Below are 20,965 nucleotides of genomic sequence, written 5' to 3'. Positions count from 1 at the left end.
CATCTCTCCAGGCCCACACAATTGGTTTTAATGAGCGTTTATATCATAAACGTCAGGTCCTATGACCTCCATCCCTGAGGGAAAGAAGCACTGAGAAACTAGGACTGAATGGCTCCAGAGCCTGTTGTAACTCCAATGCCAGACAGCACACGTCAGTGATTCACCACAGCTGGAACCTGAAACATTAACAGCCTGTCTAGGTTCCTCCAAGACTCTAAGATATGCTCAAACTGCTCCTTCCTTGATGTCTTTCTGCTAATTGGGTCCAAGAATTTGAACTCAGGACATGGCAAATGACAAAGAAGTGCTAGATCACTGAGCTGTCACAACCCCGCCTCCTCTCACTGTTTGAGACAGCCATCTTACTAAGTTGCTCAGGCAATGCCTTTAACTTTCACTTTCCTGCCTTGGTCTCCAAGTAGCTAGGTTTATAGGCCTGGGCTACCAGGCATGGCTACTAACCCTAGAGTTTAAAAAGACCCATGTGTTCACTTTAGGTTTTCCAGTTTACCTCACCTTGTTTCCTAATGTTCATTTGTTATATCACTGTGCATTCATATTTAATTTTAAGTAGTCACAATTCTCAGTGGAGTCTTACAATATCATCAGCAATGAAGAGATGCTAGAAGGAAACAGGGCACCTAAAGTCTTTCAGTAAGTTTACAGTGAAGACCTACTCCTAGAACCCAGGTTTCTAGAATCCTAATCCAGGCCTTCTCTTACAGTGTAGGTGGGTTTTGTGTGCATAGCTGAAACTGGTATGGTGCTGAGGGAGTGGCTGACTTCTGAAGTAACCTTAAGGGAAGACTATGAATGTTTGCATGGGAAGGACACATCTTTCAAGACGGGCCTCTGTATGTGAGGCACCTGGCAAGTACTACCAAGATTTACTCAGAAGACCTACTTCCAAGTTGTGACGAGTATATGGTTTTAGATAATTTTCTAGAGAACTTTATTCAGCAAACAATCCTCCAAATTATTTAAGCAAAACTACACATTCTTTTTCTCTCCTTAGGTGTGTGTATACATAGACACATGCTAGAAATTACAACATTTCCTAAGTTGCCTCTCCCTTTCTGCTACTTGTATTTTAAGTAGTTTATAAAGAAATAGCTTGAAGGACTGTTTTAAAAAAACTATCTTCAATAACCTCAACAATTGAGGGTGAGAGGTAGTACTCTCCTCCCCATATATTTATGCCAACTTTTCCCTTTGTCTCCTGACAACTGCAGTCTTCTGAGTCCACCAAATACTTCCTATAACTACAGTCACCTGATAAGGTGAGTCAGAAATCTGCAGAATCATCACTTCCAATGCCCAAACCCTGGCTGTTCCCCAGCCTCAAAAAGAATGCAGTCCAGCAGTAATGCAAATTATTACTGGCAGAGGAGACTTAACCTGGTGTGAAGAGGCTGGGAAGTACACAGCAGCATTCAAACATGGAAAGATGGGGGAGGAACCAGAAGAGGGCAGTGGAGAAATCTTTTTGTCTCCATCAGTCACCTTCTGGTATGTTCAATGGAACAGAAAATGGATTTGATCCACAGCAAGCCACACCATGTGAAATAAATGACTTCATGGATCTCTCATCACAGACTCCTCTCTTCTGGCACCAAATCCTGCCAAAGACATAGAGATAAAAAACTTAAAAGGGCTCTCAGAGCAAGTTAAGCTGCACCAAAGATGCTGTAGAGAAACACACAAAGGTAAGAGCGTAGGGAGAGGGAATAAAGGCCCTTGTCACACTCATTACTTTCCTGTTGCTACAGATAGATGACAGCACCACTCACAGCAAAGCAGACGGCTGGTCCAGCAGCTGCAGCTCAGACTTCAGAATAAGTCGTCTTCAAGGTTATCATCACCAGACATAGAGGCAGCTTCTAGTGAGCAGAAACAAGAACATGAGATTGCTTTATTCCAGCAGGCATTGCCAGTGAAGCTCAGTAGAAAAACGGGCAGTTGGTGCTCAATGTCCTAAGAGCCAAGTGGTTTTTGTTTTTAGACAGGGTTGTATGCAGTATAGGCTGGCCTCAAACTCTCTATTGACCCTGACCTTGTGATGCTCCTCTTCCACTTACCAATGCTGGAATTGTAGGCACGTGTGTCTCCACACAGTTTTATGAAGTCAGAGGGATCTAATCCAGGGCTTTGTACGTGTTAGTTAAGTACTCTACTAACCAAGCCACATTCCCCAGTCCTAGAACCAAGCTTTAACTAACCTCTCTAATCTGGACAGACTAAGAAAAGGTAACTTTCACAGATGCTGTATGAAATTATTGCTGTTTGTACCTGATAAACTGAGGCAGGACAGGGTATGTGGTATCTCTTCAGGGCTTTTTTTGGTCTCAGTGAGTATGCTGGCAAGAGAAGCATCTGTTTCTGTGTCCTTAGGCATGGAAGAGAAAAGGAAAGTATCTTGACTGGTGCGAAGGGAGAAGCCTGTCATTTTGATCACAGGTTTGGTTAAGGCAGTTGCTCAATCTGACTACTGAGAAAGACACAATGTCTTTGATCACATTTTTAATCAGTCTGGAAAATGAAGTAATCTAAAGGTTCTCATGATGGCCTAAGCTTTATTTCATTAAAGCTGGTGAAATGGGGCTAGAGATGACTCAGTGATTAGAGCACACATTACTTTTCTGGAGGGCCCAAGTGGAATTCCTAGCACCCATATTACATGACTCATAACCTCTTGTTACTTCATCTTCAGGAGACCCAATGCCTCTTTCCTTCTTGGGCACTTACACATCTGGCATACACTAGAAAGATACACACACATACATAGGATTAAAAAAAATAACTGTTAGGGGTTATAGAGATGGCACAGAGGTTAAGACCACTGGCTGCTCTTCCCACATGGCAGCTCACAATTGTCTTTAATTCCAGTTCCAGGGGCACCAACACCCTCTCCTGGCTTCCTCAGGCACTATATGCATGTGGTATAAAGATACACATGTAGTTAAAACACACATACATATGAAAAAAACATTAAAATCTTAAAAATAAAATTGATAAAAGTGTTATGACTAGACATTTGATTGTGCCTACAGGCACTAGATTTTTCTGGAAATGACTAGTAACTCACCATGTCCTTCAACATATCTGGGACAGTTCTGTTTTCTTCAATGTCTTCAGGAAGTTGGACTGCATAGCCTTTACGAACTAATTCTAACCCAATATCAAGTTTCTGAAAAGGAATAATGAGAAAGCAATGATGTTCTGTTGTAAGGGAGAGCAAATTTACAACCAAACTGAGGTGAGATGGTCAGCACATCTTTCAGAGTAGAAGTGATATCAGATAAAAGTTTCTGGGGCCAGATGGTGGCGCATGCCTTTAATCCCAGCACTCGGGAAGCAGAGCCAGATGGATCTCTGAGTTTGAGACCAGCCTGGTCTACAGAGTGAGATCCAGGACAGGCACCAAAACTACACAGAGAAACCCTGTCTCGAAAAAACAAAACAAAAGTTTCTGGGAAAGAAAATATAGATGATGCAGCAAGCAATGTATGAACCTCACTCTTACCTTCCCATTGCTGGTATCATATAAATAGATTTTTGGCCAAGTTGAGATTCCAGTCTGGACATAGCTAGAGATCTTGGCCACCAGGGGCTTCCAGTCAGCACAGTGAGTGAGTCTGTCAAACTCATCTAGAGCTTCCTCTTCCCACTGTTCACCTGGAAGAAGATCATAAGGGGAAAGAAGGGGCTGAGCCTCAGAGCTGATGAGAGTAGGTCAGTGCTGGTAAGATAAGAGTAGGGATGCATCCTGTCCAGGATGGATTCCAGGAATGTACTTATATTCTGACCTGGTGGGTTTGGATCTGACTGCCAAGTAAGTTTCTGTCTTGCTTTCTAGTGCTGATAAGGAAAATGCACCTGTGTCTCCAGAACTAAAAAGCTTGGGAATGTGAGAATTCTTCTTACAGGCTGTACGAAAGTTACTCTGTTTGGAGGGAAAGTCAATAGGTGGCATGACTAGGTTACCTGAGGGGGCAATCCGTGCTAGACTGCATTCTATTGCTTGAAATGGAAGACTTAGGAAGTCACTCCTAAAATTAAAGAAATTGAAATTAGAATGCCAGGTATATACGTTCCCTTCTAAATCTCCTTGATGACATATGCCAATAGCTCACCACTTTATCAGCAGAAGTGAGCCAACAGCCGGGATTAGTCTAGCAGACTCCACACTGGCTTCTGCACTTACCTGAGAGCCCTGAGATCCTTCAGTGGGCAATCTCCATTATCTCCAAAGTCAACAAAGTAGAGGTCCAAGTTCCCATTTTCCAAGGTACCGAGAATCCGGGCTCGATACCAGGAACCATTTGTAGATAAAGGTGCTGCTACAATGTCTCCTACACGCACAGCCAAGTCTTCAGGCTATATGTGGAGATGGGCATGAGGGGGTTATTATGAAGTGGTAGCTAATAGAGAATAACAGAAAGAAAGGAACATTTTCAGTGAAAAAGATAAGCTCCAGCCCAGCCTTCTCCATATAGCAACTCACCAGACTATTCTCATAGTGCTGGGTCATCTCACTGACAAGTTTATCCAATTGGAGGCTGCGGGAGCCAATGATTTGGATCCAGAAGTGGTTAGGGTGTTCAGAAGCAGAAACGTAGACTTCTAGGTACTCATCAGCATGGAAACTGAAGTCAGGACTGGGAACTGAACACAGGGTAAGGATGGTGACCATATCAGTACCATCTTTGGTAGGAATGGGGAGACTGCATCAGGGAGATGAAAGATATAAATACCCTGTGGCTGTTTACCATTTTAGAAATGGTTAGAGGGACAACTTGGTGACTCATACAAAAATGCCGCAAAGAAAGGTACTAAGTTATCTTCTATACCTTTTTATGTAACCAAGTTTATTTACACTGTCATTCTCCATGGACTCAAAGGAGGCAGCGATTATAGTGAAGGTTAAGCCTTCATCTGTTAGGCCTGGCAGGATCAATAAGAAAGGACACAGACAGCAATTCTGCTTATTATAGATTCTCTTCTATCAGGGATTTATTATATGAACCTAGGCAAGCTTCTTTTAGGGCTCTGCCCTTTCTTGTTCAAGCTAGCACCTCTGTGTAGAAGAGGAAGCCCATGGCCATTTCATTCTTCTTCAATAATGACATTTAGAAACAGTAATGAGACAGGCAAAACCAGGTTGAGAATTTCTTATGCAAAAAGTATGCCTAGATATGAGTGTACTTAGCAATAGATAAGATCTATAGCAACCCACACCCCCACTTCCCACCCAGGCTCAGGGAACACCATGGAGGAGGGGACAGAAAGAATGTAAGTGCCAGAGGATGAGGAGTGTGGTAAAATGTGGTCTTTTGGACATTACATGGTATTTGGATATACAAACTCAAAGAAGCTGTGGTCACCTACACAAGATCAAGCCAGTTAAAATTCCAGCATGGATGGGGGCGGGAATCCTGAGGCCCTATGCCTAGCTAAGGAACTACTGGCATTGTAGATGGTGGGGGGAGTCACTTTTCTTTGGAAATATAGGTTACCCATGCCCCAGTGGATGGACCCACACCCATGCAAATATGGGTAGCACTAATTGGACTCAATGGGTTATAAAAAAATGAAGTTGGGAGGAAGATGTTTTAGGGGAGCACAGGGAAACTTCAGATATCAAGATACATTGTATATACACATGAAATTTCTCAAGACAAAATAAAAATATGATTTAAACTAAGTATGTATGAAAAAAAGTATGTCTGGGGCTGGGGGTGACAGTTCAGCTGGTAAAGTACTTTCCATGCAAGCATGAGGATTGTCCCCAGCCCCCACATAAAAGTCAAGGTATAACGGCAAATGCTTATAATCCCAACCTCCGCGTCAGGGAGGCAGAGATGGGGGATCCCTGGGGCTCACTGGCCAGTCAGCCTAGTGTAATTAGCAAGTCCTAGGTCCCAGTAAAGAGGCTTCATCTGAAAAAATAAGATGAATGGTTCCTGGGGAGCAACACACAAAGCTGACCTCTGGCCTCCATGCACATGTACATATGCACTCATGTGCATACCCCCCCACTGCATCCCTGAATGGATAAACATACATACAAGTGCACACACACACAAAATATGTGTAAGAGACTATAATAAAAATTTAATTATTTGATTATTAATCTGTTTCCTTTGTCAACATATTTCTATCTTATTTTCCTTCATTAGCTGTACTCAGAAAATTATTATTAATGTTTGGTATTACTCTAAGTAAAATATTAGCCAAAAGGCATTATCTATGATGACAGAGATGGATATCACAAAAACAGAATTTTTAATTGTTTCCTATTTAAGGTAGTTAATCCAGTATTCCTGTCTTTCATATGGTTAATAGGCTCCTCTTCATTACATACTTTCAAACATGGATGTCTCTGGACTGCTCTGGGCACCAGAATTCTGAAAGCTGTCATCATTAGGTTTCTCCCAGGAACCTTCTTTTGGTCCTGCAACAACCATATCACCACCTCCTTTGCGGAGAGGAACCTCCAGGGGTGCAGCCGGTCCCATGCTAGAACTGGCATTCTTCCATAAAGCTGCTTCGCCAGCTCCACCGGGCTCGGTCACTTCCTCTCTTCTCACACTGATTGGCTGCTTTCGTGGGACCCTGGTTTCTGCAGAATGGGCAATTCTTTTCCGAAGTTCTTCATCTTCTGAAACTTTCTCCAGTATCAGATGCTGTGGGAAACAAGAGAGGTGTCACTTCTGTGTCGCCAGATACTGATGGATGGCCAGAAGGGCCATCCTCATCCTCGGGTATACTTGCCTTAGCTGTTGCCACTTCCTTCTGTGTTCCTGAGATTTTGATAAGTCTTGACAGTAGCAACGTTCCCTCTGACTCTTTGTCACAAGTGATTTTGGCTCCAGAAGCCTTACAGATAGAACGAATCGTCTCGCCACCTCTCCCTATATTAATACAGAAAAACCCGTCTTTTCCTCCAGACCAACATTCACTATAAGAGGAACCACTGTTTTGTACATGTTACAAAAAGAAGTCAGTTCTCATAATCAATTTGAATAGAATGTAAGATGGTAAGTAGGAATAAGGAACTACTGAAGTAAATCCTGGAGAAAAGAGAATATAGGACTCTGATTTAACCATTTTATTTAAACTTATGCTTTGGACAGATTGTCAAGACATTTCCACTTTTTGGCTGCACAGCAGCTATACTTTGTATTTTCATCTGTAAGACACATGGTACAGAGTGTCAGCACTAAAAAATGGTCCAGGGAGAAGTATAACAGGGACTCTCTGGATCACTGTCTTCAAAGGTCTTCATAGGATACTATGGGCATCTCTAGCATCCCTGTAAAAGCTTATTTTTAACAAAGCAAATCTTCACTTATCTTGTGTATACATGTGTTTGTGTGGACAGGGTGTACCACAGCACCTGTGTGGAGGTCAGAGGGCAATTTGGTTCTTTCTTTCCACCATGTGGGGCTTGGGATGGACTAAGTTGTCAGGCTTAGCAGCAGTTTATCCACTGAGCCATCTTGCTGGCCAATAAAAACCTATTTGAAAGACTCTCATCTTATTTTTAAAACACCAGTTCTGAAAGAAAGTAAAGTTCTGAACTAAGTGTGTCTTTTCCCCTAACAAAGTGAGGGGAGCCAGGAAAACCCTTGGGAATGGGTGAAACATAAGAGGTAAAGACAAAGAACAAAGAAGAGGGGGCTGTCCAGTGGTACCTATGATTCTGCCCACAGATCTCTGGGGGACTGAGAGCTGCTCCACCACTGGGGTGTTTTCTGTCAGGATCTGATGGATTGCTGCTTTGGCCTTGCACACCTGAACAGGAAAACCACTGATGAGCAGTACTCGCTCATCGCCTACATCCTCCGTGTCCACGTCAATCCGAGCGCCTGTCTGTTTCCGCAACTGCAGAGAGAAGGAGGCACACACTTTAAAGAACTTCAATTTGCGCCTAGCTAAGGACATTCTATCAAACCTGGAGGCAGGTGGAGCTGGCCACAGGCCTCAGTTAAATCAAGAAACTGTTATTTATACATGAAAATTAGCGATAAAGGTAATCCAAGTAGCAGTTAACTTAAAATCATTTCTCTCTGCATTTATAACCCATTTGCTCACTGATTTTGTTTGGATTAGCAACTAAAGATTTTCTTTCTCTTTTTCTGCTAGAGAGCAAACCCAGGTCCTGGCAGTACTAGTAAGTACTTTACCAATATCCATATCCCCAGCAAAAAGATTTTGCTTTCTTGACATTTCAGTTAAACAATGGAAGATGGAAGAATAGTTAGGTAGCAATTCTTTATTGTCATTTAATGGGAGCTCACTAACTACCTAATAAAAATATTCATGCTATATCAAGCTGAGAATCATCCAATCAAATACTGTTTCAAGCTTAGTCATCAACCATATGAGAAGTGTTCATTTTTAGAAGGAAACCAGTGCAGTTAGCTTAATAATAAGTTCCTATATTTTCTCTTTTAAAAATATGTGCAGCATAGGTGTTCAGAGGAAGGAAACAAGGAGTCAACACAGAATCCATGCCTGAGAAAGCCACCCATCTGCTCACATTTACCTGTTTAATATTGGCGCCTTGTCGACCAATGATGAGCTTCACAGCCTCCTGGGGAACCCGCATCTCTATCTCAATGTCATCTTCTCCAACAAATGTCAATCGTTCTTCTGTGTAGACCATGACAGACCAGACTTAAATACACTAAAGCTACTACTGTCTCTCCCGAGTCAGGTTGTCAGAGACACTAATCCAAGAGACAAACTATAGATCTCAACCACAATTCAAGACATAGAATCTGAGTGGGAATGAGAAGGTCCCCAAAGACCAGAGGTAAGGGTGCAATGTATACACAAGGGCAAGTTCAATTCCCCAGCACTCTACCTGACCTCCTCCTAAGACCATTGGCATTTTCTTTGGGATACTATTTCAGATACTAAAATGGGAAAAGATGATTCTGGAGAAGAAAAGTTATGAGTTTTTAGGATGCTACTCTAAGACATGACTCTTATAAAACAATAAAGGCTAGAAGTTGTCTGAGGCATTCATTGGCCTGAAAACTTATTTTTATATTAGTCATTTCTTTGGGACCTGTTCTCTAGGTCCAGCTGTGTCCTACCTCCTGACAGCTGGAGAGAAGCAGCAGAATGAGTATATACATTTAAAAGTCACATAGTTGGTTTTGCTGAAGGGAAGAGTCAATGACATCATGAGTTCCCTTCATAAACTAGCTTTCCAGTAACAAAGGAAGAAATGACATTTTCAAACCTTTCTCACAGAAAATGAATTATATTTTAACAAAAAAAGTACTGGTATGTCAAGGGCAGCTTTCATTTCAACTTAACAAAACAGGGAGATGGAATATTATTGCAGGCACTGCATGGGTTTACATACCTCTGCTTTCCCTATATCGGCGATATAGGATGTAGGCAACTGTTGCACTTGCTGGGATTCCAAGACCCAGGGCTATTTTTTGAATAGTGGACAGGTTTGTCCATGAAGTTCGTTCAGTGGACATTTTCTGTTGTACTGACTTAACATCCTGGAACAAACAAATCAAGTAGTAGTTTTCTGCCACCACTTGTCTGGTTGGCAGAGAGGCATGAGAACACACTGTATTAAAAACAAACAACCCCCCCCCCCACTACTAAGCTGGACAGTGGTGGTGTATGCCTTTAATCCCAGCATTCAGAAGGCAGAGGCAGGAGGATTTCTGAGTTTGAAGCCAGTCTGGCCTTCAGAGCGAGTTCCAGGACAGCCAGGGGTACACAGAGAAACCTGTCTTAAAAAATAAAACACTAATAAGATAAAATAACCAAAAACAACAACAACAAAAAATCTCACCTGTCTATTTTCCCATTTCAAAAGCTCCAGTAAAAAAAAAAAATCTATTTCATGGAAAAAGTCTCAGTATATTTTAAAAAAAGAAACAAAAAACCATGTTAGCTAAGGTACATGAAACTATATAGATACTCATTTCATCTTTTTTGAAGGAGAACTATATATTAATTTTTAAAGAAAAAGGAATGAAAAATTAAAAAAAACATACATATAGTAAAGAGCAGGATAGCCATCTTCAGGTCGAAGCATTTGTGGTGTTGAGCAGAAAGGAGTGAATTAAAAATGGATGATGTTGAGAAAGGTAAGAAGATTTTTTGTTCAGAAGTGTGCCCAGTGCCACACTGTGGGAAAGGGAGGCAAGCATAAGACTGGACCAAATCTCCATGGTCTGATTGGGCGGAGGCCAGATCAGGCCACTGGATTCTTGTACACAGATGCCAATAAGAGCAAAGGCATCACTTGGGGAGAGGACACACTGGAGGAGTATTTGGAGAATCCCAAAAAGTACATCCTTGAAACAAAAATGATCTTCCCTGGGATTAAGAAGGGAGAAAGGGGCCGGGCGGTGGTGGCGCACACCTTTAATCCCAGCACTTGGGAGGCAGAGCCAGGCGGATCTCTGTGAGTTTGAGGACAGCCTGGGCTACCAAGTGAGTCCCAGGAAAGGCACAAAGCTACACAGAGAAACTCTGTCTCGAAAAACCAAAAAAAAAAAAAAGGGAGAAAGGGCAGACCTAATAGCTTATCTTAAAAAGGCTACTAGTGAGTTAATACCAATGCCTTTATTACAAATGTTTCATGGCTTTTAATGTGCATCATAATTTATTCATATACCAGAATACAGATCATGAATGCTAACAATGCTTTTGTTGGACAGTCCTGATTTAAGCAAAATTGACTTGTAGTAAGGTGGATATGATCTTTTTTAAAGTAACAATTCCAGTTGCATAAATACTATCACTGCCCTCCTTTTATCAAGATAGGATTGGACTTAATTAGTAATGTTAAACTTTCCACAAAGATGCGGGTGTCATCTCAAAACATACTGAATGGTTTTACACTTAATTTATATAACTGGGCATATGAATATGTTTAAACACTGGGGAAATTCACTATCTTAGAAACAAGCTGAAGACACCTGTGTTCACTGGCCTGTTACAGGTAGTAGTTGAACATCAGGAAGCAATTGTTTATTTTTTATTTTTTTAAGAACACAGCAATGTTCTTTTTTTTTTTTTTTTAAGATTTATTTATTTATTATGTATACAGTGTTCTGCCTGCATGTATGCCTGCATGCCAGAAGAGGGCACCAGATCTTATTATAGATGGTTGTGAGCTACCCTGTGGTTGCTGGGAATTAAACTCAGGACCTCTGGAAGAGCAGCCAGTGCTCCTAACCTGTGAGCCATCTCTCCAGTCCAGCAACTGTTTATTCTTGATGATGCCAATTTAATTAGAATTCTCTGTTAAAGGATGCTGCCTTCTAGTATTGAAAGGCTTTAGTGTGGTTTATGTATAGTATCAAATAGAGCATTTGACACTTAAGAAAAAACAAAAACAAACCATAGTCAGATTTCATATCTAACTACTTAAAATTCCTTTATACTTTTGGGCCTTTCCAGAAGTTGGGGTCTGCAAAGGGTGCCATTTTAGGTCTAGTAAAGGTCTTGGCACTTATTTTTTTTTTTTCTGGAGGCATAGTCTTTATTTAGTCTCTATATCTGGTTTCTTCCTTTTTAAATTTATTTATTTATTTTTTAAAGATTTTTAGTTGTGTTCATGTCAGAGCCTCCATGTTTGTGCACCATGTGAATTCAGGTGCCTGTGGAGGCAAAAAGAGGGTGTCAGATCTCTTAGAACTGGCCTTACAGGTGCTTGTGAGCCACCATGTAGGTGCTGGGAACTGAACCCTGGTTCTCTGCAAGAGCAACAAGTGCTCTTAACCACTGAATCATTTCTCCAGCCACCATCTGGCTTTTTACTCCTCAACCAAGAATGAAATGAAGTTCTGCTCTGCTCCTTCAACAGAACTTCCCAGATCAGCCCAGATGACATGTCTAAAGCCTTACCTTACCACTCTGTAACAGCAAGGCAGCTACTCTCCACAAAAATCCCTCCTTCATTTCTGTGCCTTCTCCCTTAGGTTCTCATCTTGTTTGCCTGGCAGGGTCTTTCTGAGTGTGGGGCTTGTCATCCAGTGCCTTCTATACATTGCTGATGTTACTGCTCTCTTTAGGCAACTTCACTGATACCTGCAGCTTCAATTGTACCTATAGCCTAATAATGCCTACAGTGCCCCACTTGAGAAGCATATCAAATCTTATCTAGAACATTGAACAGCCTTCTTACTAGCTTTGCTATGAATCTCTGATACTGTACCTTCACTTTGCTGTCAAGCAAATACCAACATCTCTCTCACTGTAATTCTTATTCCACATGTCTAAACTCACAATTGCTTCAGAGTCTCAAGTTTCTAATGCTTCCTTCTCTAGTCTCCCTTTCTTTTTAGATAGGGTTTCCAAGGTGTCCTTTAACTCTTCTTCACATATTTTGATTATATGTGTGTATGTCTGTGTATGGGTATAGGTGCCTTAGGAGGTCAATGGATTTTCTGTAGGAGGAGTTTCAGGCAGTTGTGAAGTGTCTGATGTGGGTGTTTAGACCCAAACTTGGGTCTTCTCAAAGTACAGCCAGTGATCTTAACCGCCGAGCCATTTCATTAGCACCACAACACTCTTTCTCGAAGAAACTCTATGTCGAATCTACTTCTTTTCCCCAACTGCTTTCCACTTCCCCCTTCTTTTTGCATAGGGGCACATTATCTGTCCTCATTTTCTCTTCTTGAATACTCTCCCATTATTCATCAAGGTTACTAGCAACTACACTGCTAAATCTAAAGATCAACTTTCAGTTCCCTGCCTAATCTTGTCATAATATCTAACATAGTTTGTGATATTCTCTTTTCTTTGTCCTTTTGTTCTTTGTTTTGACAGGGGCTCTTTGTATAGCCTTGGCTGTCCTGGAACTGGCTCTTGTAGACCAGGCTGGCCCTACTTCTGCCTCCTGAGTGCTGGGATTAAAGGCATGAACCACCACCACCAGGCTTTTCTTTTTTAGGAACTCATAGATAGTAAGCAGTGGTCCTTACAAGCTATCCCTTTCTTTTCTTTTCCCCCTCCTTACTCCCCCCCCCCATATTTTAGGCGAATGTTCAATTACTGAGCTACATCCCCAGTCTCACTTGCTTTGACTCTGGTCTTTCTGTAGCCCAGCCTGGTCCTGAGCTTGAGGCACTTCCTGCCACAGTCTCCCAAATGCTGGGATTATAGGTGTGTGAGACCATGCCTCTCAATCTTTAAAAATTTTTTGACAGAGTCTCACTAAGTTACTCAGATTGGCCTTAAACTCACACTTACTCTATGGGCCAGTGAAGGCTTGAATCTACCCTCCTCCTACCTCAGCCTCCGAAAGAGGTGGAATTATGGGCTTATACCACCAGGGCCTGCAATGTCCTCTTTTCTAAACACTTTCTTCATTTGGCTTTCCCAGCACAGACTTCTAGTTTTTCATCTCCATTTCTGGTTGATATATCAGTCTTGTTTAGCAGTTCCTTCTCTCTCTGTCTTCAAACCTCCAAACAGTGGAGTGTCCCAGGGACCCATCTTTCCCCCCTCTTCTGTGTTTTACCTCATTTCCTGGGTGATCTTATCAAGTTTCATTAATGGCTTTGACTTCAAATCCCATCTATGGGCTATAACTCCCCAATTTGTGGATCTACTTAGGAATTTCCTTCTAAACTATGTGTTTGTATCCAACTACTTTTTTTTTTTTTTTTTAAAGACAGGGTCTTGCTAGGTAGTTGGTATAGAACTAAGCAGCTCAGGATGGGCTTGTGATCCTCCTATTCCAGCCTAAGTGCTAGATTATAGATTATGTGCCACCACACTCAGCTATCAGTAACATTTATTCTCTCTACTCTAACCACTTTTTATTCTTCCGTTGCTATAACTCTGCTTTAGAACACTGTTTCAGGCTAGGGATGTAGCTCAGTGGTATGGTACTTCCGAGCACATACAGGGCTTCCAGTTCAATCCCCAGCATCATGGTGTGTGTGGGATTTATATTTAGATTACTACAATTGCTTAATTATATCTTTGTATTTGCCATCATCCTTTTAGCTTATTCTCAAAAGCTGGAAAACTTCAAGTAATGCTTGTAATGTTTCCCCTCAAAATATTCCAGTGGTTTTCCATATTACTATGATTAAAAACCAACATATTTGATAACTTGCAAGGTTATTTCTCATCTCTACATAAGAATGTAAATTCCTCAAGAATACAGATTATTTTTTTCCTTCTTTAGTGCTTAGCATACAATAACTACTTAATATTTGGTCAATAATACTTTGTTGAATGAATACAACTTCTCTTACTTTCGTTAATGTGGCTCTCAGCTGCCTAAATGTAAATTCCTTAATCGGATGAAAGATATTTTATCTCTGATTTTTGCCCGCCATCTTCATATCCTCATATTTTTATTCTATATTTGTTAGGGGAGTAGGATCTATTTACGTATCTTCCTCTGACACATGTCACCTGTGTTGTCTTAGTCTTGCCAGTGTCCTCATCAAGTTCTATTCTTTCAAGTTTCATCTTTAACAGCATCTCTTCCAAAGCCTCAGGGATTCCTAGTGCTGACGGATATAGGTCACACTATTCCACCACAGTACTTATCTGTTATCCTGCTTCCTCTAGAACTACTGGCTTTCCTAGTGCAGTTAAAGCACATCAATCACTTCCATGTGCTAGATGCTACTGTGGCAGTAGGAACACAAAGATAAAAAATAAATGTGCTGAGTAGCTATTGTCCTAGTCACTTTATATGCATTAATTATTCAATATTCATACAACCTTGTAAAGTAGGAAATAATAGCCTCATTTTTACAGAGGTACACAAATACCTGAAAAGTTTGTTTAACCTATCACTCAGAATTTGAGTTATTATTTGCTTATGAAAAGTCTTGTCAAGTGATTTCAGAAGTTTCTTCTTCTTCTTCTTCTTTTTTTTTTTTTTTTTTTTTTTTGCTTTTTGGAGACAGGGTTTCTCTGTGTAGTTTTGGTGCCTGTCCTGGATCTCGCTCTGTAGACTAGGCTGGCCTTGAACCTACAGAGATCCCCCTGGCTTTGCTTCCGAGTAGAAGTTTCTTCTTAACTTTTCATTTTACTTAAACTTTCAGGGTAACAATATGTGTCATAATTCTTTATTTTGATCAACTTCAATTCAAAAGTAAATAAACACCAGTAGAAAACACTATAGATAAAAAAAATTACACAATGCCATTATATATTATGATAACCCAAACAATGTGTGGTTTCTTTTTTAAAATGCTTTTTCTTGAGACAGGATCTCACTATGTAAACCAAGCTGTCTTATAACTCAAGAAATCCATCTGCCTCTGCCTCCGGAGTGCTGGGATTAAAGGCATGTACCACTATACTGGGTCATAATGTAGTTTTTAATAAGAACTACTTAAACATGAGTAAATATAATTTGCCTCCAGGTACAAAATTCAACCCGGATAATAATAAAAATGCTGGGTTGGGGCAATGCTACATGCTTGCTGTATAAGTCCAAGGACCAGAGTTTGGATCTCAGAACCCATGTGAACTCAGGTACAGTGGCTATCTTTAATCCTAGCATTTGAGAGGCAGAGACTGGATCCCTGGGGCTAATTGGCTAGCTAGTCTAGCCAGAACTGGGGAGCTCTGGGTTAGTGAGGTACCCTGTCTCAGTAAATAAAATAGAAAGCAATTGAGGAAGACACTTGGTGTCAACTTTATGCTTCCACCTGCACAAGTATCTACACATACACACGAGTCCATGAATATATGAACATGCATACAGGTATACATATATATAAAGTTAAAATATCTTCATCTTGAAAAAATTAGTTTTATTCTAGTAAGGCTAAAAACATATTCATCAATACAGAACCTACTTTGGAGTAAAACTGGTTATAAGTGTGCTTTCCCTGGAAGCCTAGAAGGAAAAATGAAGAGACTAGTGTGGAAACCTCACTCCCAGGAGCAGACAGATTGGTAAGGAGATTAGAGCAGGATTTGTTTTCCTACAAAGCATCACAATTTGTATCTAGCATGCTCCAGGTGTAGCTTAATGGTAGAGTTCCTATGCCTGTGTCTCAGGGTCCCAAACTCTAGAACTACCACAAACAACCACAGATGCCTGCTGCATGAACACTTGCATCTAGCCTTGGAGAGCTTTACTGACCAGATGGAATAAAATTTTGCAGAGAATCTACCAGAGGTTTACTAAATCTTTTTTTTTTTTTTTTCCTAGTCAGTAGTTTTTTTGAACTTTTCGTAGATCAGGCTGGCCCTGAACCCACAGAGATCCGCCTGCCTCTGCCTGGGATTAAAGGCATGTGCCACCACCACTCAGACCTAGTCAGTAGTTTTAAATAAATTTAATCTATCCTCTTGGGCTGGAGAGAATGGTTCAGCCATTAAAGGTTAGGCTCACAACCAAAAATATAATCTATCCTCTTGACCACACTTATGGCCTGAGGAAAAAAACAGAACCTTTTATTACCTTGGGCATTCAGAAGTCTTGTCAATTTGGGATAGTTACTTGGTAGATTTAGTACACCACTTCAGAGACTAAGCATTAACGCTGAGGGAAAACTGGCTTTCTCTAACCACCCACCCACACTCACATTTTTTGAGGGAAGAATGGATGATACTATGGAAGCATTCAACTACTGACCTGTATTTCCCTTCTTCCCTGAGCCCCTTTTTGGAAATAGGACCTAAACTGCCCAGACTGGCCTGATCTCCGGACCGTCTTGCCTTAGCCTCCTGGTAGTTGGATTAGAAGCATGTATTACCACCCTGACTCTCTCCACCTCCCCACTCTATCTACATCTTTTAGGGGAAAGAGGTTGAATTTAATGTGGCCTGAGGTTCTTCGGTTATTTTTGTAGATTTTTACATTCCCCTAAATCACTGGATAAACATCAGTTTTTCCAATAGCCAGTAAATAAAACTTTTCACAAGAATTTGTGTAGTATTATACAAATACCTTTATATGTGCTCAAGGAAAAGAAACACGTTTGGCTTCATAAAGGAGGTTTACACTGATATACTTTTCAAAATATTAACTTCTGAATTGCTACTTTCCTACATCAAGAAATAATTTATTTTGGATGTCGAGAAAAGATTTTAGTTCTTTTAGCTCCTGGTTCAGTTAAAAAATGCCAGTATTTGGTTATGAGCTACACATGCTGAGGGCAGAAGGAAGAATTAGAATTCCTGCTCTGGGGGGTGGAGAGACGGCTCAGTGTTCAAGAGTATTTGCTGCTCTTGCAGAAGACGCAGGTTTGGTTCCCAGTATTGACATGGCAGCTCACTACAGTTTGTAATTTCAGCTCTAGAGGATCCAACACCCCCTCATGGCTTTTGTGGGTATTGCATGCACATGGTGCACTAACATACACACAGGCAAACACCAGTACACAGAAAGTACAAATAAATCTTTTAAAAAATTCCTGCTCTAGCAGAGTGTGGTGGCATATATCCCCAGTACTCAGGAGGCCGAGGAAGGTGGCTCTCTGTGAGTTTGAGGCCAGCCTGGTCTACAAAGCAAGTTCCAGGACAGCCAGGGCTACATAGAGAAACTCTGTCTTGAAAAACCACCACAACAAAAAAATTCCTACTCTGATACACTCCATCTAGTAGGAGAAACAACTAATTACACGATAGTGCAAAAAAAAAAACCCCAATATTGTTTCAAGGAGATGGTGGCACACACCTTTAATCCTAGCACTGGGGAGGTTGAGGCAGGTAGACAGAGAGAGTTACAGGACAGTCATGGCTACACAGAGAAATTCTGTCTCAAAAACAAACAAAAAACAAAACAAAACAAAACAAAATACTGTCAATGCAATAGTGAAGAGAAGTTAGAACTTTACAGGTTTATTTCCTAGATAGGCCAGAACTGACAATCATCTCAAGAAATAGCTCATAGTGCTGGAGATAGTTCAGTGGTTAAGTGTGTTTTCTGGTCTTACAGGGGACCTGAGCTTGGTCCCCAGCACTGATCAACTCCAGGAGATCTGACACCCTTTTCTGACCTCCACAGTCAGCCACACATATACATAAAAGTAAAATAAATCTTAGGAAAAGATACAACACATCTATCTCCTGACAATTTATTCAAACTAATAAATACTGAGTATACAATATGAACTTGGTTCTGAGGACATAGCAGCCAAGACAGACTTAGCTGCCTTCAAGAAGCTTTTTGGATGTTAGGGGCAGCGTGAATACCCTAGGGGAAATCAAAGTAAATCTAGCCCTGTGTGTTTTCATGTCTCCTTTTATGCTATTTTTGGTCTCATAATTCATGTTATATGGCATAGAAATCAAAGAATTTTAGAACTGGGATGGATTATAAACACTATTTTTTTTTTCATTCATGTTACAATTGGGGAAACCCGAGGCTTAGAATATATATAAAATATAAAAGGATTTTCCCAAGATCATATAGCTGGTCCATCATTTCTAGAATAGCAAGGGGAATAAATGTTTTGAAGGCCAGTCATGATTGCATCTCTTTGTTGAGGTCCACAGCACTAGTTTTTTAGTTCTGGAACTATCAGAATCATAGCCAAGAATATCTGATATTTTTCTAGATCTGCATCCAAATTTCCTAAATCCTGACCAGTCCATAAGGATTTTCACAGTATCCCAAACACATTTTCATAGCACACACCAGGCTTATACTTATTTTTAAATTGCATCTGTTTATACCTGTGCAAGCATGTGTACTGGCATGCATATGGCATTGGAGGACAACATGCAGGAATCAGTTCTCTTGACAACTGTGTGTCAAGACAGAGATGTGATGTGAAGGTCAGAGGACAGCTTTGTGGAGTTGGTTCTCTCCTAGCTTTACACTGTTTTTGAAGACTGAATGCATCAGGTTTCCCTTTTCTGGATTAGCCATTTTACTGCCCCCTGTAATTCTTAATTAACGGCTCTGTTATTAGAAGAATGAACTGTAAGCAGTAACAGTGGGTACAAAGACCAATAGATGACTATAGCAGATATCAATAACAGAAAAATAAGAGTATGAATTGGTAGTATGAATATAGAATACCTAGCAATTAATTTATGGGAAGTTAGGGGTCAAAGTCAAGAAGTCAGTTACAAGGTTTCTGAATGGGACAACAGCTTGTCAGAAAACACTGGTAATTTTTGTGGAGAGAGTGTGTACAGAGTGAATTCCGGTGACAAAGACAGGTTTGCTGGCTGATATCCATTTGAACCAATAGGCAAATTTAACTTCAGATATTACAAATAAATTTGTGCTCTGAGTTACCAATTCATATCTTAAGGAATGGATTAATGAACTCAAACCAGGCAAACCAACCAGGACGGATGAGGACTGAGCCTGGGGTGGTAGCACATGCTTATAATCCCAGCAACCGAGGAGGTGGAGGCAGAAGGATCTGAAGCTCAAATTCATCCATAGCAAATCCAAGGCCACCCTAGTGACATGAAATCCTGTCTGGGGACAGGTGGTGGTGAGGAGGCCAGGTGTCCTATCCCCAGAATACTAGTACCTGAAAGGCGGAGACAGAAGGATCAGCAGTTTAAGGTTGGCTACAGGGCAAGTTCTTGGCCAGTCTGGGTAGACCACAAGAGACTGTGTCTCAAAAACAAACAAACAACAAACAAAGCAAATAAACAAAGAAAGGAAGACTACCGGAAAAAACAATCAATCCAAAGCAGAGTGTTGTGGCGCTTGCCTGTACTTCCATCTCTCCAGAGGCAAAGACTGGAGGATCTCGAGTTCAAAGCCAGCTTGACCCAGACCCCATCACTAAATAAATAATGAAACATCCTGCAGCTGCAAACAGCCACGGGACGAAGATGGGGAAGGTAAAAGGCAAATTAACACAAGGCCCCTGGTTTCAAAAGGAGCCACCGGTCTAGGAGTGCAAACAGAGTTGTGGCAAGGGTCCTACCGGTCCTGGGGGCCTAGCCCCCGGGGCCAGCGCTCTTGTGCTGGGTCCAGTTACTAGCTCCCGGCACAGCTGCCCCAGACGGTGACCCGCGACAGGGCCCCCCACACACACCCTCACCCCACCCGCCCCGACCCTTCTGCCTCCCCGGTGCCAGGCTGCCCACCGCCCAGCCTCTCCCACGCCCCCAAACTCCTCTCTCGAGCCCCGCCTTTACCGCTCCTCCCGAGTCGCGCGCTACACGCCTCGCCTCGCACCTCGCCCGCGCCGCCGCCCCTTCGCTCCTTCAGCGTAGGCTCTTTTCCCCCAGCCGCTTGCCCCGCCCCCGCGGCGCATCCGCACCAATCAACGCTCGCCCTGGAGCCTGACCAATCACGCTCCCCCACCGCAGCCAATCCTTCCGCGGGCTGCCGTGAGCGACGTGCGCGGCCGTGGGCTGAAGTCCAATTACCCGGATGGAAAGCCCGAGCCGGCCCACCTCCCTAGCCAGTGAGAGCCGCGGGCGGCAAGTGCTGTTCATGGAGCTTGCACCTGCTGAGAATGAGGTAGCCGGCTAGAAGCTCCTGGGTTCCTCCTCGGTCCTTCTCTAAGCCGAGGAGGTTGAATGGCCTCGACCCGCGAGGGACTGCGGGGCTCCGAGGCTCCGCGGGCTTGGCTCACCCGTGGGTGTCCCCGGCCCTACGGGGGGAAGCTGCCTCGCGATGGGCGATGCGGTGCCGCTTAAATGTTAGGCATGTCTGCCTGGATCGTTCCCCACCCCCGTCTTGGCCAGGGGACAGGAAAGGAACTGTGTTAAAGGAGGGAAATAGGGGCGGGTGCTGCACGGCCCCGCGGCCGAGCCCCCTCGACACTCCACGTGGACAAAGTCACTCTGGCCACCACCCGGGTAAGGCAGCTGCGGGTGGAGCGCGCCCACGGCCCGCCTGCCCTGGCTCCGGCCCTGCGCACGGGGGAGGCTTTGGCAGGCAGCGGTTTGCTTGAAAAACTGAATTCCAGCCGCCGCCTGGGTCGTTCCTGGACCGTTAGGAACGGTTGGCCCTGCGGTGAGGGCACAGTCGCTCCGAGTCACTGGGAGATGATGTTTTGCACTA

General features: G+C 42.4%; 1 protein-coding gene across 3 annotated transcripts; it reads right to left on the bottom strand.

Moving 5' to 3' along the window:
• Positions 1 to 925: 925 nt before the first annotated feature.
• Tdrkh (tudor and KH domain containing) lies at positions 926 to 20,552 on the bottom strand. 3 transcript variants are annotated; one of them, XM_059265792.1, is made up of 14 exons: positions 20,535 to 20,552; positions 9,383 to 9,530; positions 8,552 to 8,658; positions 7,698 to 7,887; positions 6,775 to 6,914; positions 6,365 to 6,686; positions 4,505 to 4,665; positions 4,205 to 4,377; positions 3,985 to 4,049; positions 3,524 to 3,675; positions 3,086 to 3,187; positions 2,290 to 2,386; positions 1,791 to 1,880; positions 926 to 1,619 (listed from the first exon to the last, which is right to left on the bottom strand). In XM_059265792.1, the coding sequence occupies exons 2-13, from the start codon at positions 9,504 to 9,506 to the stop codon at positions 1,831 to 1,833; spliced, it is 1,683 nt and encodes a 560-aa protein (XP_059121775.1). In that variant the 5' UTR covers positions 9,507 to 9,530; positions 20,535 to 20,552; the 3' UTR covers positions 926 to 1,619; positions 1,791 to 1,830. The 3 variants fall into 3 exon arrangements, with proteins under 3 accessions (XP_059121775.1, XP_059121776.1, XP_059121774.1); XM_059265793.1 differs by lacking the exon at positions 20,535 to 20,552 and adding an exon at positions 20,132 to 20,200; XM_059265791.1 differs by lacking the exon at positions 20,535 to 20,552 and adding an exon at positions 20,092 to 20,191.
• Positions 20,553 to 20,965: the final 413 nt, after the last annotated feature.

The sequence above is a fragment of the Peromyscus eremicus genome, chromosome 6 (genome assembly GCF_949786415.1).
Source record: "Peromyscus eremicus chromosome 6, PerEre_H2_v1, whole genome shotgun sequence".
Classification (NCBI taxonomy): domain Eukaryota; kingdom Metazoa; phylum Chordata; class Mammalia; order Rodentia; family Cricetidae; genus Peromyscus; species Peromyscus eremicus.
Note: the sequence above shows the minus strand (reverse complement) of the source record. Positions and strands in the feature narration are given on the sequence as shown.

Coding starts and splice junctions, on each gene's coding strand:
- Tdrkh (XM_059265792.1), bottom strand. CDS start 9,506: ATGTCCACTGAACGAACTTCATGGACAAACCTGTCCACTATTCAAAAA. Junction 4,378..4,504: donor AGCACTATGAGAATAGTCTG/GTGAGTTGCTAT, acceptor CTCCACATATAG/CCTGAAGACTTGGCTGTGCG. Junction 2,387..3,085: donor CAGATATGTTGAAGGACATG/GTGAGTTACTAG, acceptor TCCATGCCTAAG/GACACAGAAACAGATGCTTC.